The sequence below is a fragment of the Sceloporus occidentalis genome, unplaced genomic scaffold (assembly GCF_023333645.1).
Source record: "Sceloporus occidentalis isolate IW3139 unplaced genomic scaffold, rSceOcc1.0.p SCAF_1, whole genome shotgun sequence".
NCBI lineage: Eukaryota > Metazoa > Chordata > Lepidosauria > Squamata > Phrynosomatidae > Sceloporus > Sceloporus occidentalis.
The window spans coordinates 139,649,157-139,666,390 of record NW_028316981.1 but is presented as its reverse complement, the minus strand read 5'-3'; the positions used below and the strand labels follow the sequence as shown (position 1 = coordinate 139,666,390).

Sequence of the window (17,234 nt, the reverse complement as noted above, 5' to 3'; positions counted from 1 at the left end):
ATCAAATAAAAAACCTGATGGTCTGTATGCCTTCAAGCAAGGAAGATGAAGTGGCCATGTGGTATTAAAATCTCATAACAATTCTTACTAGAATGTATCCTCTTAGTATGCAAAGGGATCTTACAGCAATGGTGCTACAATATGCAACCAGTATGCAATTCCTTTACATACTGATGAAATTTCCAGACTAACATGGCTATTCTTCAGTTATTTAGTTTCACAGCCTCACTATGTGCAGTCTTTAATCACAGCTGTTTCATATTGTCATGATAGTGTATGCCTTGGTAACAAAACAATTACTGTTTATTGAAATAAACAATCATTACAGTTTGGCCTCTGTAACTGTTCTTTATCATTCTGGAAACCAAGTGCCTTGTACCCAACCCTTTCCAGTGGACATATGAAAAATGCAACCCTTCTTGAATGTGAAGCTAATAAATTTACACATCTCTTTATTAGAAAGTTCCTGTAGAAAACAATTAGTATCACATCGTAATAGATCCCATGTTCATTCATTTTATAGAGAAAACCAATACAAGCATAATAGCTAATATCAAATATCCTCAAGGCCATTTCTCATCTTCTTTGATTTTTCTCCCCTTTAGTATTCTCAGAACACAAGCAGACAATCAGCTCTGGTTCAAGAATAGAAATGTCTAGGATATTCAAATTTTAATAGTTTTCATCTTTAAATTTCAACATGGATCACTGGGGCTTAGAAGGATCAGAAGAATTTACTCAATCAGATTTTAGGATACAATTTGAAATTAATTCATTACTAATTTGCTGGATTTTTTTTAGTGATTTCACCTCATTTTCTAGACACCTCAACTTATGACAACATTCCAAGTATTTGATAGTGATTTACGCCATTAGAGTTCATTAGGGTAGGTGCCTCTCCCTTTGCCGCATTCAATAAAACGGAAAGTACTGGTGCTTCAGGAAGATATATTAAAATTGCATAAAATGTTTCGTTTTGCTGTTTTAAGCAGACTAATATGTACAATTTCTTTGGAAACACAGCAGGGAAGATGGAGAAGACGACAAAAATTTGCAGTCGCAGGTCAAAGTAAAATAGTTGGGTTTGTAGAACAGAAGTTTAGGAAAGAAGAGAAAAAGAATGGCAGGGAAAGGGTAGAAAAAGTGAGTCTTGGAATGGAATGAGAATATGTGTGTGGGTGCGGGAGAGTCATTTGTTTGCTACCAGAAGAACAAGGCCCTCAAGGAGCCAGGACACTTTCAGAATGTCAAACCTTTTAAGCCTTTATAGGCAGGTAGCCACACCCCATGGGCCTCTATGGAAGGAAAGTGTTTGCAGTCTTTTTGGGTGGTTGGGAGTGCATTATGACTTTCTTCAAAAACCTCTTCTCCCTATATTGTTTATATTCTGGATCAATTTATTTTCTATTATTATCATAAGAGTGAGCTGCAATTAATCCTACACATTTCTTCAGTATATTACACATACACTGCTAGTTCCTTGAATAATTCAGTGAAACATTTTCCCAAACATCATTTCCCCATTTGTTTTCCTCTCTTGACTTCTCCACTTCTCTTTCCCTCATCTCTCCCATTCTGCTTTTTACTCACTCTCTTCTTTTCCTTCTTATTCTTATCCACCCTCTTTTATTCATATGACAGAGGGAGAGGCATAGAGATCAGTGCAGGATGCTAGCACTCACCACCACATACAAAGACCCAAGTGAAAACTTACCTCAGAAAACTTGTCCACTTCTGCACTTTGTTCTACCTTTCCTGACATTAACATCAGTTTATTCATTAATTCTCTGAGCTCTTCCAGAGAATATTGTCGTACTTCTTCTGGATGTTCATAGTTTTCTAGGATGGTCAGGCATAAGACAGTGTCCAGAGAAACCTTCAAATAATAATAATAATAATAATAATAATTGTTAGAAATGAAAATTGACTTTTTATTTTTAATTATTTACCATTATTCAAGTTCTTTCCTCTACCATGACTTAGCAGCTATCAACAGTAAACAAAAGTGAGCACTATATGTTGAAAGAATTGTGGCAAATGACACTTTGAACATCCTTACAAACAAAATGCAGGTATGGCAGTTAGCAAAACCTCTCATAAAGAAACTCTTTGAAAATGAGTTTGTCCTTTGTCTAGCTGGAAGTATTTTTAAGAAGCATGACACTGGGAGGATGGCAGAGACAGTGTGGAGAAATAGATTTTGTGTGTTGGATTGTAGCAGTGTGGTTGCAGCAAGCAACTGAATAAAGTTTGAGTGGAATTCTACTATGGCTGATCATACTGTAGATCATACTGCAGGTACTGTGAATAGTTGCTGCCCCTGAAATCTCATACCAAGCATATGTAAACAGCAAAACAGAGAGAAAAAGGGTGCCTCTGGTACCACATTTTCTGTTCAACAAATAAAACTCAAGAACAGATCTAAACCATTAACTGAGGTACCCTGGCCCAGCAACTAGATCTAGAAAATGCTACAACTAGAAAGCAGTTGTGGGATAAGGAATACTGATTAACAGGCATGTGAACACTATGGACAAATGTCTCCTTTCTGTCACTCGCTGAACAACTATTTCCACTTTAGAAAAGTGGTTACTCAGAAATTAATTAATTTCAGCTAATTAAAATCTGTTTTTAGCCTGCAGCACTATCTTTTGCCATTAGATTTCAGGGTATCCCTAACCAGAAAAGACAAAAGTGGGAGCAGCTCTAGAACAGTCAATTCTTCACAAGGCCCTAATGTAGTTCCATGTGGTGCCTTTTTCCATAATTAAGGCGGGTTACAGACCGCCGAAAAGCGGCGCTCTGCCGCTGCTGCCGCCAGTTGCTGCGTCCGGGAACCGCAGCAGCCAAACCGCGCAGTTCCTGGAGGCAGCAAAGAAGCACCAAAATGGTACTTCTTCTTGTGCCCCAGATGGGATGCCGCGAGGCGCTATTTATGCACTCGTGGTGTCACATCCTGGGCATGACGTGTGGGCGCTATGCGTCTGATACGTCAAAATGGTGGCGCCTGTGTGTATAGGGCGCCACCATTATTACGCCCCCGTCACGTGCTAGGGGTGAGGCCGGTATGGACGCTAGGTCCTCGGCCAACCCCTAGCACGTGACGGGGGCGCCACAAAGGCCCGTTTGTAAAGGGCCAATGAAAGCTGAGCAATAGCTATGGTGGTGAGAAACTGAGAAGCTGCTACTGCTAAACAGTAATTGGGGTTGGAATAAGAAGAATGAGCACCAGGGACGGAATGGGGAGAAAGACCAGTAAGAAAAAGCAAGGCAAAGAACTGGAAGAATAAGGGTCTTCTAATTCTTCCAAAGTCAGTACTTCTGCTTATCAATATACAGTCAGCCCGCCATATCCACCATCTTTTTATCTATAGAGTCAACCATCCACGGTTTGAAACTCTATATATATATATATATATATATATATATATATATATTTTACACAGACACAGACACATTCCAAGAACACTGTAAGCCTTAGATCCTTTTGAGCAATATCTTACCATCTGGCCTTCAGCTGGGGCTCTAATTTTATAGATTCCTTTCCTATTGATTGTAGTTGCCAATGATATAGATGACAGTTCCACAGAACCATGGCTCTCTTTTATGGTTTTCATCCATTCCAAATGCCTTGCAGAATCACACTGTGGGACACAGCAAGAAGGTGTAATAGCAATAGCAGCATTTTATATTTCTATACTGCTTCATAGTGAACTAAGCACTCTTGAAGCGGTTTACAATGTGTTAGTCAATTTCCTCTAACAAGATGGATACTCATTTTACCAACCTACGAAAGGATGGAAGGCTGAGTTAACCTGCAACCCTGCAGGACTGAACTCATAATGTTGTGGCTGCAGTACTGGCATAGAACCATTGCACTCTTTGAATAATCTGGAATAATTCCAACAGCACTACATTAAATCATGCAACACAGCTTAATTAGACAATAACATAATCCACAGATGGTGACAGGATATGATTTAGAGATGAAAGGCAACGATCACCAAAAGCAGAGAATGTTTTAAATTCCCCAGGTTCTAAGATGTTGAGTACAATGATAGTTCAAAAAGTCCAAGTAACATATTGTTAAATTCACCAACTGACACAATGCACAAACTGTAGTGTATGTGGTTCACATATAAATCACATACTGGTCTATAAACTTTATTATAAGATGGATGTCATAAAATAAAATAAAATAAAATAACTTTGTATTTTATTGAATAACATTTTGTTCTCAATGTAGGGTAATTTAAGTTTTCTAAGGCTTCAGCCTCTGTTAAGGAAATAAAAATATTTAAATGTTAAAAATATCAAAGCCCCGCCTGTTAGGGTCTACCTTTAAATCAGAAGAAAAGCAGAAATGTGCCTTTGTCTAACAATGCTTCCCTAAGAACTGTGACAGACTCAAAAAAAAAAACACAATACAAGTAGCTTGTAGTTCAAATAAAAGTTTACTAATGGCTTTAATCTATATATACTATATAGGCTATATCCTAATCTAGCTAGTGAATAGTTCAGGTAAAAAGAAAACTTTATCTCACCATCTTTCCAAAGAAAGTTGAGAGAGGAGGAAGATGGAAAACGAACAGTTCAGGAGGAAATCATTTGAGAGAGTGAGTTAGTACTTCCCTAAAGGGGGAGTGACCTAAATCACAGTTAGTTTGAATGACAGAGAGAGAGAAAGATAGGAGTGTTTGCATGCAGGAAATCCCTATCTATCTAATGAAGAAGAAAGAATGCAAAAATCTAACAAAACTCAATGGTATCACAATGAACAGAAAACAAATTTGCTATGTTTTTCAAATGCATGGTTGCAAAAATGCAGGTAACAAAGAAATGGAGTAAGGTTTGCTGCAAGAATTACCAGTTTTTTGGGGAGACTATGATCACTTTCCAGGGCTTTCCACAGTTTGTCCAAGCACACCATGAATTCCTCAAACCCTGCTTCTTGCTTCAACTCATATAACAGGGAAGAATAACCAAGCACAGCATCATGGAAACAAGCTACACGATCCACATCCATGTCATTCTCACCCGCAGAGATAGAAGCCAGATCCACAAACACTTTCAGCTCATTTATATCTAATGGGAATGAAAACAAAAAGCACTCAGTACAGAATACATCATGGCATTTAATATCCATGAACTTCTTCCTTGGGACAATTGTAGATCTTTCTACTACACCATCTGTTTTCACCTTAACCAAATCATTCAGTGCTTGCATAGCTTGTTCTGGCTTACTTGCCTCTAACTAAAAGTTGTACAGTGAAGTCCCTTGTAAAAAGGGAAGGAAGAAAAATGGATTTAAAGTGTTGTAAACTTTTTTTCTAAAAGAGAAAGCAGCCACTATAGATTTTCATGTAAGGAAGCAATTGGCTGCTCCTAATTTTTATGAAGAACTGCCCCAGGACCATCTATCCTTCCGCCTCACTTGCTGAATTATTTCCACCCTAATATAGGTAGAGCACAAGTTTAATTATGCATCAGTTTCATTCTTCTTCCCTTTTCTGCTTCTTACCCCATCCCAAAATACTAATTTCCCATCTACTACCAGATCCCCTTGCTGACAGAAATCTGACAGGAAGACACAGAGTTAGGAAAAAAAATAGCTGCTCTGCCCTCCCTACATACTGACATGAATATGACTGCTTGCAAAAGAATATATGTGATAGAGCTGGTTTTGTATACATTTGCATATATGTATTTTTTCAGCACTGTATTATAAAATTATTGCCTGTTACTTTTTGCCCAGTGACCTCCAAAGAGAACAGATGTACATTTGTCCTACCTTCCAAAGCCTCTTTGACCCAGTTGACAAAATCCCTCCGAAGTGCAAGCTCCTCAAGGCATCTACGACGGGGTTCAGTGATTCCTTGCAGTAGTTTTTTAGCATGCACCAATGCAGGACTCATGGAGGAGAGCTTTTCTTTTGCAAAGGCCTGAATTTCATCAGTCTGAAAAGAAAATTATATGGATGAAACTTAATGTTCTGCAAATCCTGCCTTTTCACTTTCAAGTTGTTTCCTGAAAACAACTTTGCAAAAACATAGCCGGCTGCAAAGGGAGCAGGGGAAAACCGCTCCTTGTGAGCGGTCCCTTCTGGACTGTGCCAGCTGCTGTCCTTAGGACTGTGGCCTGGCATCGATCAGAGGTAGATCAGGGTTAGAGTGGCACCCACTCCAAGCTGCCAGTCTGGTTGACCCCACTGATAAAACTGAGACTGATGGGAGTTCAAAGGTAGGTGAATAGGAAGCATGGGGAGTGGTCTCAATGCAGAGTAACAAAGTTACTTAGGCTGGTACATACCTGTTGGTAAGTCTGGGCTGGCAGCGGCCTAATTTCCTCCGGAGAAAAGCCAGCTTCACTCCAAAGGAAAAAGAACCCAGAAAAACCGGGTTCTTTTCCGCTACTATAGTTACATTGCGAGTGCGCCAATGGCACACTCATGACATAACTGGCACTGCGCGACATGCAGATCATATGCATCCATTATGTCATAATGGCGGCACCTGTGTACATGGGGTACTGCCATTATTTTGCAGCCAGTACATGCTAGGGTTAGGGACCATATGGTTGCCGCGCAGCCCCTAACCCTAACTGAGTCGCCGCCACGCCACAAAGGGCCCGTCTGTCATGGGCCTTAGTTAATAATGGTGCAAGCAAATGCTAAGTATGTTGGTATCACAACGATGGGATGTATACTGATCATTTCCAATCTCTTGCCACTGTTTTGTTTTCTGTATTTGTTGACATATTTTGATTAACATTGGAATTGATTCTGTTTGTGTGGTTCGTAGAAGTTTAATTGGGGTATCATCTATTCTTGGTGATTTATTATTTCCAAATTCTCTGAGCGCTACTTCCACCTCATTTTACAAAATTGGGGGTTCATCTTCATATGGTTCTTCATTCCGAGTGTCATTAATTTTTTTTGTCTCTTTTCTATAGCTCCTCTGTGTATTGCTTCCATTGTCTTTTTACTTCATCTTGATCGTTTAATATGTTCCTCTTCTGATCGTAGAGCATCCCCACCCTTGGTTTAAATTCCCGTTTGAGTTCACAGATCTTGTGAAAGAGGTCTCTCATTGTTCCTTTTTTGTTGTTTTCCTCTATTTTTCTGCATTGTTTATTATAGTAATTATCTTTACCATTGCACACTAGTCATTTAACAGCTGCATTCGTGGCTCTGGTTCTGTTACTGTCTCCCTTTTCTTTTGCTTCTTTTATCTCCTTTACAGCTAGAAGTATTTCTTCTGTTATCCACTGTTTCTTCTCTTTGTTTTTGGGCACAGATAGTGTCTTTCTGCATTCTTCCTTGATTATGTCCCTGGCCTCTATCCATACCTTCCCTGGTTCCCAATCGATTATGTTTAATAAAGCAAATATGTTTGTCACATTATCTGTAAATTTTGTTGATATGTTCTTCAGGTCACATTTTGGTATTATGACTGGTTTTTTTCTCTCTTCTTCACCTTTACCTCATGATCTGTGCCACCGTCAGTGACTGGTCTAGTGTTACTGCAAACAGAACTCCTCCATCTTCTGCTTCCAATTATGTAATCTATTTGATTTTTGTACTGATCATGTAGTGATGTCCATGTGTACAGTCTTCTCTTTAATTGTATGAAGAATGTATTTGCAATGAACAGGTTGTTGGTCTCACAACATTCTATCAATTGTTCGCCTGCTTCATTTCTTTGTTCCTAGTCCAAATCATCGAACAGTTTTTGAGTCTTCTTTGCTTTCTACTTTAGCATTTCAGTTGCCTATTAATATCAAGCAATCCTGTGTGGTCAATTTCTTTGTGGACTGGTTCATAGAATCTCTCAGTTTCTTCTTCTTCTGCATATGTGGTGCATATAAACTCGTCCCTCCACATTCACGGACTTGGGATTTGTGGTTTTGGTCCTTCTCAGACGGCAAATGGGGAAGACAAAATGGGGCCTGTGTGGGAGTGCGTGGCCCTATTATAATCAATGGGGTTTGATTATCTGCGATATTTCCAATTCACAGGGGGAGTCCAGTACGGATCCCTGTGAATCAGGAGGGTCGAGTGTACTTGGATTGTGATAATATTTATAGGTTTTCCCTGAAGCCTTATTGACGTGATTTGGTCTGATTTTGCATTGTAGACTTTGACTGCTTTTGCTACATCTGTCTGGATTATGAAAGCCACCAAATTTCTTCATTTCTTTTCATTTCCTGAGTAGAACACTATGTAGTTTTCTGAGTCAAAATTCCTGTCCATTTTAGATCACTTACCCTTCGAATTGCTATGTTTATGCATTCCATTTATTTTTTACTATGTCTATTATTATTATTATTATTATTATTATTATTATGTTTATTAATACATAGCGCTTTACAAAGGAGAAAAACAATCCAAAATAAAAACAAAAGTCTGCTAATGGTGCGCAATCTAAAACCACAACCAAGATTATAAAATTAATAAAATATTACTATGACAAGGTTAAAACAATACTGTAAAATTATAAATTAATACAAATAATATGGACAAAAATCAAAATGAAAGTTGGAATGCTTCCCTGAATAGCACAGTCTTTAATTTAGACTTAAAGTAGTCTAGAGAGGTGATGGTCCACAAATTCATGGGAAGAAGATTCCAAAAATAGGGGGCAGCATGGGAGAAGGGGCGTATCCGAGTAGGGGCAGAGGAAATCCTTGGCTGAATCAGCAGCCCCAAATCACTAGAGCGCAGAGCATGAACAGGAAGATAGGGGGAAGCAAGTGTTGACAAGTAGGTGGGAGCCAAACCGTGAAGGGCTTTGAAAGTTAGTAATAACAACCTATAATGGATTCTGAACGGGATCGGGAGCCAGTGAAGGGATGACAATAACAGAGTGACATGATCGTAATAGCGGGCAAAAAAAATTATCCTAGCGGCAGTGTGTTGTACTGAAATCAAGGGGGCAAGATGGGAAAGAGGAAACCCAGTTAGCAAAGAATACAGTAATCCAGGCGCGAAATGACCAGTGCATGAACCAAAGTCTTAGCAGTAAAAACTGAAAGAAAACACTTGATTCTCGCAAGATTATAAAGAAAGAAACGACATGATTTTGCCATGGCCTGAATCTGAGGAACAAATGAAAGGGAAGAATCAAAAATGAAACTAAGACTACGCGCTCCTTTCACAGGTTGAATGTTAGTGCCACTAACTGTGATTGAAAATGAATAATGCAGAGTTGGCTTCGGCAGTAAAACAAGTAGCTCGGTCTTATCAATATTGAGCTTACAGCACCGACGGAGCATCCATGCAGAAATAGCAGATAAACATGATAACACTCACTGTTCAACATTCAGAGTGAGTTCTGGAATGGAAAAATACAGTAGGGTGTCATCAGCGTATAAGTGATACTGAAAACCGTAGGAGCCAATAAGGTTACCTAGGGACAAAGTATATAGAGAAAATAACAATGGGCCCAAAACGGAGCCCTGTGGAATGCCAATGGACAGAGACATAGAAGCAGAGAAGCAATCACAGCTAATGACCGATCAGAAAGGTAGGATCTGAACCAGTTAAAAACAGAATCAGAAAATCCAAGATCCTAGAGCAGATCCACCATAAGATCATGATCAACAGTATCAAAGGCAGTGGAAAGATGAAGAAGAATCAATACAGAATAGAGATTTTTCGATTTGGCCAAGGGAAGATCACCAGTAATCTTGACAAGAGCTGTCTCAGTCAAGTGTAATGGATGAAAGCCAGACTGAAAAGGATCCATTACAGAGTTAGTGGAAAGAAATTCTAGACAATGAGAATAAACAGTACGTTCTAGAACCTTAGATAAGAAAGGCAGGAGTGAGATTGTCCGATAATTAGAGAGGGAAAGCGGGTCGAGTGAGGGCTTCTTGAGAATGAGAGAAACCAAAGCATGTTTGAAATCAGAAGGAAAATAACTAGTAGAGAGAGAAAGATTAGTAATAGAAAGAAGAGTAGGGAGAATAGAGGGAAACCGAACTTAATAGGCAAAAGCGAATAGGATGAAGAGAACAAGTAGATGAGTCCGACGATTGCACCAGCTTAGCTAGTTCATCCAGAGATAATGGAGGAAAAGTGGAAAATTTTAACAATATGGATGGCTGACGTACTGGAACAAGAGACAAATTGGGGACTTCCATAGAAGAACGAATTAAATCAATCTTAGCAGTGAAGTGAGAAGCAAAGTCGTTGGGAGAAAATGAAGGAGGAACTGATGGAGATGAGGGTTTTAACAGAGAATTAAAGGTTGAGAAAAGATGCTGAGGCCGTTGCTCATTAGCACTAATCAGTGATGCATAATAATTCTGTTTTGCCAGGGAGATAGCATGCAAATAAAAAGAAAGAACAAATATATAATGAATAAAGTCAGTCAATTCCCTGGACTTTTTCAATAGATGCTCAGCTGCTCGAGAACAAGATTGGAGATACTGAACAACTAGAGTAAGCAAGGGCTGTAGCTTAATTGAAGAAGTAGTGCGAGTCAGTAAAGTGGCAAAACAGTCAAGAGTAAGGGATAAGGTTGAGTTAAATAAAGAGACAGCTGAGTCCACAGAGCTGCCAAGACTTAAAGAAGATAAAAAGGCCTGTTAACAGACCGCCTAAAAGCGGTGGCCTTCCGGCGATGCTGGTTGCTCCGCGAGGGAGCTGTAGCAGCCAAACCGTGCGGCTCCCGCACGGAGCAAAAAAGAAGCCCCAAAATGGCGCTTCTTCCCACGGTGCGGTTATGACGCCGCGAGGCGCCAATGGCGCACTCACGTCATAAGCGCAGCGCGACGTGCGGACGCTATGTGTCCGACACGTAATAATGGCGGCACCTGTGTGTATAGGGCGCCGCCATTATTACGCCCCCGTCAGGTGCTAGGGGTGAGGACGGTGAGGACGCTAGGTCCTCGGCCAACCCCTAGCACATGATGGGGGCGCCTCAAGAGCCCGTCTGTAACAGGCCAAAGAATCCAGTGCCTGGCCAAATGCCTCAGGATTCATAGAGAGGAGGTTTCAAAAAGAACACCGAATAATCCAGCGAGGCGGAGGGCAATGAGTGAGGAAAAAGGAAATAAGATAATGGTCTGATAACGGAAATTCAGTAACTATGTATTCAGAAAGTACATATTTTTTTAGTCAAAACTAAATCAAGGCAATGTCCAAGAGAGTGAGTAGGTGACCTGGAGCAGAGTTCCAAACCAAAGATAGCAGAGCACTAAAACGAGTGGCTGTAGGATTATTATGATTGTTCATATGGATATTAAAGTTCCCCATGATTAGGATTGGGACTTCATTTGACAAGAAATACGTCAGCCAAGAGTCAAAGTGAAAGAGGAACTTGGCTGATGGACCAGGTGGATGATAAATGACTACAACACACAGTTGAAGAGGTGAGAAAAGTTTAATAGCAAGAAACTCAAATGAAAAGTTTGCGGAAACGATAATACTTGTAATTGGCATTGACTAGATTAAAAAATGCCAACTCCCCCACCTCTACCCTCTTGGCGACTAGAATGGGTAAAAGAAAGGTTGCCAAATGATGGGGCAGCTGATGTAACAGTGTCCTGAGGGGAAATCCAGTTTTCACTAAGGGCAAGGCGATTAAGGGATCTAGAAATAAATAAATCATGGATTGCTTCTGCCTTGAGGGCAGTTGATTGGCAATTCCAAAGGGAACAGGCAAAAGGAAGTTGAGAGGGAGGAAGACTTCTAATATGTATTAGACTGCAATGGTAAGCAGGAGTCATAAGAGAAGGAAAGTTAACAGAATTAAGATCAGCAGCAGAGGAATAAGCAACAGAGAGAACAAGTACAGTGATCCCTCTCCTTACGCGGGGGATCCGTTCTGGATCCTCCTGCGTAAGGGAAAATCCGCTATGCTCGAGCTCCACAGAATAGAATATACCTAATCCCAGAAAGTCAGGCACATCCCTATTAAAGAAATTTGGTTTCAAGCTGAAAAACTTGCTTTACGATCTTTGCTCAGGATCAACTCTTCTCTAACCTCTTCCTCAGACAGTGAAGTGAAAGCCTGAAAATCTTTAATACCTTCAGTACAGATTGAGGAACGCCTAGCTCTGGATTTCTCTACGTTTGCTCTAGACCACCTGATGGATTTGTAACTTTATGACTGTTACATGAGACTTCTTACTGCCAAGGCAGTATAGCTGTATGGCAGTATAGCTGTATTTTCTCAAGTTCATCACGAGCTCAGCTGCCTGCTAAGCCAGGAGCAGCTGTCCAGGTAAAGTGAATTTAATAATGTTGCAACAGGAAATGAAAGGGCTAAATTTAAGCTTTCATTATACTATTAGACCTTTCAAACTTCTGGAGGTTCATTTTCTATATAGGTTCTGTGCCTGCTTGTTCCTGAACAACTCACTATGTGCCCTTTAAAGATTTAGTAAACTCTCTCTTGCTCTAATAAATTTATACTGTATAGTAAGCATAAAATTTATTTTACCACTGGATAATGAAACAGTGGACTGGGAAAGGAGCCCACTCCAGCTCTCATACATTGAACAACAACAGAAGCAAAGGATACACATGGAAACAAAGATAGAAAGAGGAAGCCATTCTGCAAAAGGAACAACACTTGTTCCTCCAGGATGCTGATGCATTGTCACAAAAGCCCGCTCGTTACTAGGCTGTGATAGTCATCCTACAACATTCAGAAGCCCTGAACAACTAAGTATCTACTGGGAAGAAAAGCAGTAGCCAATCATAGTTGGAACCATGGTTTCAACAAGTTCTGCATGGCCACCAGCAAAGCACTCTGAAATGGCTAACAGCACTAAAACGAGGTGGGGGTGGGGATAGGCAAAGGAAGACTAAATTTATCTCTTCAAAGACTAAGATGGTAATGAGAGTAGGATAAAAAACTAGGGGCCTCAAGACAGATGCAGAAACATTTGAGATAAGCAGCACTTTAGATTGTCACCTTCTTTTCATTTATTTAGCCTTTCTTCTGTTCTCTAAGAAGCAAATATGCTTACAACACTGCAGAGGGGGAAAACTAACCATAAGGAGAAAGGAGGCAGCTCAATTCCACGAGGAAATGCTCAGTTTAAAAATATCTTATCTCCTACTGGACAGAACAGAGAATATCTTTCATATCTGAACAATTAGATGCCACCAAGACAGAGAAGGCCCTGAATTTAGTACTAAAAAATTCACACTGAATTTTAAAAAAAAAAATATTTAGTACCTAAAGCAGTGAACTATATTGCCTAGATCAGTGAACAATATTGCACCCAACCCACATGAAATTTACTTATTCTGACATTTTTCTGCTGCTAAAAACTGCAATATAAAATGCATTTTTGTGGTTTTAGAAGTACATTTTCAAAACATTTTAGTTGCCTGGGCAGCCTTTTGAATTGCGGTTAGAAACAGGTGTACTTACAATGTACAGTAAACGTTGCAGAATTTGGAAGTTACCAGACAGGTTCAAACCTTCTCTGATCTTGTCAATAACCTTAGCCGAGTCGACAGCCAAATGCAATTCATGGTACTGTTGGATCTGCTGAATCCTTTCATAGACCCATTCTCCTCTATCTTGAGACTGGAGATCACACATAATCTGAAAATCCTTTTTCAGTTCCTCATAATGGTTAGTAAAGTCTTTAAAGAGAGCATCCACTTCAGCAAACATGAGCTCCCCAGATTTTAGGCTATTATAAAGCCTACAGAATTCACTGTAACAAGGGTCAAACAAGCAGCGAGGCACTTCATCCAGATCCAATGTGTAAATTTCCTCTTCATCAGTCTTCTCCTCATCAATCTCCTCTCCATCGATCAAATCCTCAAATTCATTTACCAGCTGTTTGGCTGCCCACTCCCAGCAATACTGGAAGACATGGCTGTCTTTATAATGGTCCACAATTCCAGATATGCTCTTCAGGGCTGGGCTTAGATGGTAATAGGTCTCTATTTTATCAATATTATTAGAATTTGAATGCCTCACATTCACAATATCATTCAAAGCTTTTGAGGCCAGATTTTCACTGTGCTTCTCCTCCATTTCAGCGATATTCACTGGGAAAAAAAGTCATAACGGGACTAATTTTCAAATTATTTCAGGTTTTCTTCATAGCGATTCATATCATACCACTAAATACTAATGCCAAAAATAATATATATACTCATGTATAAGTCTAGAAATTTATGTAAAAAATTGACCTTAAAAACTTTAGTTGACTTATCCACGGCTCAATGTAAGTACTGTATTTTAACTCTTATTTTAAAAAAAGGAACCATCCCCTGGTGAAAGGCAAGAGTGTAATCTGTCCTGGAAGCACTGACCCTCTCTCATCCTGCCAGCCTTTAGTGTGAGAACAAGCAGTTATGCCTACTGGAACTTTTTAGGTTCTCTGGCATCATTTTCCTTTGCTTCATCCTTTAGATCCTTTGTTACACGATGCTACTTTTTACCCTCAACTTATCCAGGGGTCATACCAAAATCCTTAATTTTGGCCCCCAAACCTGCCCTTGACTTATACATGAGATTCACTTATAGTCAAACATATACAGTAGATTACATTTTCCCCACTTTCCTACCCAGAAAATTCTGCTTTTCAAATATTATTTTCTATTTCCTTCTCATTCACATCCTGCTGTATTTCAACTCCAAACTTCAGGAACAAAGAAGAACTCAGTTGCAAAGGAAAACATTCATATTGTTAAAAATCACCTTTTACAGAATCTTGCACCTTCCTGCACATGTCCAGGAGGGATCCCAAGTGTTTTTTCTCTTTTTTGATAGTAAGTAATTCTTGAAACCTCAAATCAAGCATTTCTCCTAGCTCCAGTTTATGATCTGGTATTTCCCCAGATGGAAGATTCCTGGATTCTGAAATGAAAATGGATAATTACACCAAGTCATATAAAATTCTTCCCAATTTGTCCTTTTTATTATAATATTAGGAGCCAAATGGAATGTTCAAATTCCAACTAGGGTAGACTTACTTTTATCAATGCAAGCTAAATTTGGTTGATTTCATTGGTCTATGTTAGCTGGGACTGCAAGTGAATTTAGCTCTAGGTCTTTAAGTAAAGATTTATCAGCTCTCAAAATAAGCTTTTTTAAAGACAATCAAACTCTTGTACTTTGATATTTTTCAGTGTCCAGGCCTGCTGGCTGAGGTCTCAAGTTAAGGGGTTATTAGCACCCTCAGTCCTGCTTCATATTGTTCTGCTCCATTTCACAAGCGAAACACACAGGCCAAATAAAGCGGTTTCAAACCACTTTGGAAGTGGGATGTTTAGATGACACACACCTCCAAACTGAGTAGAAAATGTGCTGAAGCTGCACTTTGGGGCTAAAATTTGGAGCAAAAAGAAGCTGGAATATTTCCACTTAGCCTGGAAATGCACACCTTTGCAGTTGCATATAGATGCCCCAATGCCAGAGTGGTTCTGAAGGAGTGATTTTTCCTAATTCTAAAGTTGAATATAAACACCCTGATGCAGGAGCACATTAAAAAAAGGACAGAACCAATGTACTCAAGCGGTCAGGGCAGCAAAGCAAAAAATAAAATAAAAGTGTGACACCTCCAATGGATATAAGCAGAACATACACAGACCAGACACTACAAGAGGGGGCACAGGATGAAGAGGGCATGTGAGGGGGGGGGATTGTGCTTTGCCATTGTTTTACAGGGCACACCGATGTTCTGATGTGTGACTGTGTGGCCTTTCAAAGGGGGCAGCCATTCAACTGGATGGCACCTAGGCAGCAGGCAGTCACCAGCGGTGTGTTTGTGCAATAGTGCACATGGATGGTGGGGGAAGCGACAAAAAGAAAAAAAACCCAGTGGTGCAGCTTGATGCCACACCATGCAGTTGGGCCATACACATTTGGGCCACCTTGGCAGCAACTGGTGCAGTCAGTGGAGATTCAAACTGCTTTGGGAAAAAGCAGATTTGAGCTGCTTTTTCCTTCCCATCTGTTTCAACCCTACTGTATATCCAAGAAACTATGGAGCTAATAATTTCTTTCCTGCTTCATATTAAATATCCACTCCCTCTCAAAACATTCACTTTTTAGGCCGTGCTCCTCCATATATGAACTGACACAACAATTGAGTCAACACACAATTTCCAGCTGCAATTGGTGGCCATTACAGAGTACCAGCTGGCACCACAATTTGTCAGTACCTTTCTGCTTCTTTGGGAAAAGCCAATCCTTTTCCTGCACATGCTCCAGCCCAAGACATTTACTGGAACACTCTTTCAAGAACGGGGGAAATGTTTCAAATTAGATGAAGCTTATCACAACACGTCACAAGCCTGCATCAGCTAAAAGCAATCCACATACAAATGTAAAACTATGTATTAATCTACCAGCCAGCTAAACTAAATATATGATTAGACTGGCTTTAATTAGGAGGCATCATGACATTTTACCATCTTTCCTCTATATGTATGTTTGTGTGTGTGCATATGCAAACCTGTTTGCTTAATTCACTAATGGACAGAATTTGCACAAACTTACTCAATTCACAAATGGACAGAAACTGTTTCTTGTACTTTGCAACTAGTTCCAAATGTCTGACAAGAATTTGGCCTTTTTCAAGGTTCAATAAAACTTCCGTATATACAGAGTCAGCAACAGCCATTAGCTCTTGAGCTTCATCAGTAAGTTTCTCCAAAATGTTGCCATCTGCACCTGTTAAGAGTACAATCAAGCAGAGAATCAATACCATTGGGCTTTAAACTGCTCAAGTTAGCTTTCTCTCCATTTAACATGGAAATAACTAGATACAAGATAAACCGATTTGAGTATTTCTCAATTCATCCATGTTTCAACAGCTAATATTTCATTTTGCCACTTAACTTAAAACAACTGTAATTCATTATTTTTTTTTCAAATAAAAAAATAAAGTATGACAGCTACAGGCAGTTTGGATTACTGTTAACACACTCTATTTGGGCTGCCTGCAATAATGTTTGGAAAACTTCAGATAATGCATTATTATCCCAAACTGGTGACAGGAAGCACACAATTCCCTTGTTGCAACAGCCCCACTGCCTTGGGGTCTGTTTCCAGATATAATTCAAAGTGCTGGGTATGACTTATAAAGTCCTAGATGACTCAGGTCCAGATCAACTGATCATATTCTCCCATATGAACCTGCCTCTGTTTTTAAGAATTTCTGTGAAGGCCATTCTCTATCTCACCAGCCTCACAGGTATATCTGCTGGGACACAGGAGAGGGTCTAGATCAGGGGTAGGCAACCTGCGGCC

At 39.8% G+C, this 17,234-nt stretch overlaps 1 protein-coding gene across 5 annotated transcripts in view; it reads right to left on the bottom strand.

Annotated features, from left to right (window-relative positions):
- The window catches only part of LOC149322312 (E3 ubiquitin-protein ligase RNF213-like), a 218,258-nt gene that overhangs the window by 102,973 nt on the left and 98,051 nt on the right, over positions 1 to 17,234 (bottom strand). For all 5 annotated transcript variants that reach the window (XM_089539242.1, XM_089539250.1, XM_089539260.1 and 2 more), the window contains 7 exons: positions 16,482 to 16,655; positions 14,679 to 14,837; positions 13,392 to 14,023; positions 5,792 to 5,957; positions 4,868 to 5,085; positions 3,504 to 3,644; positions 1,715 to 1,876 (listed from right to left, as the gene is read on the bottom strand). In XM_089539242.1, coding sequence (XP_089395368.1) covers positions 1,715 to 1,876; positions 3,504 to 3,644; positions 4,868 to 5,085; positions 5,792 to 5,957; positions 13,392 to 14,023; positions 14,679 to 14,837; positions 16,482 to 16,655 — 1,652 coding nt within the window. The remainder of the gene's footprint in view (positions 1 to 1,714; positions 1,877 to 3,503; positions 3,645 to 4,867; positions 5,086 to 5,791; positions 5,958 to 13,391; positions 14,024 to 14,678; positions 14,838 to 16,481; positions 16,656 to 17,234) is intronic.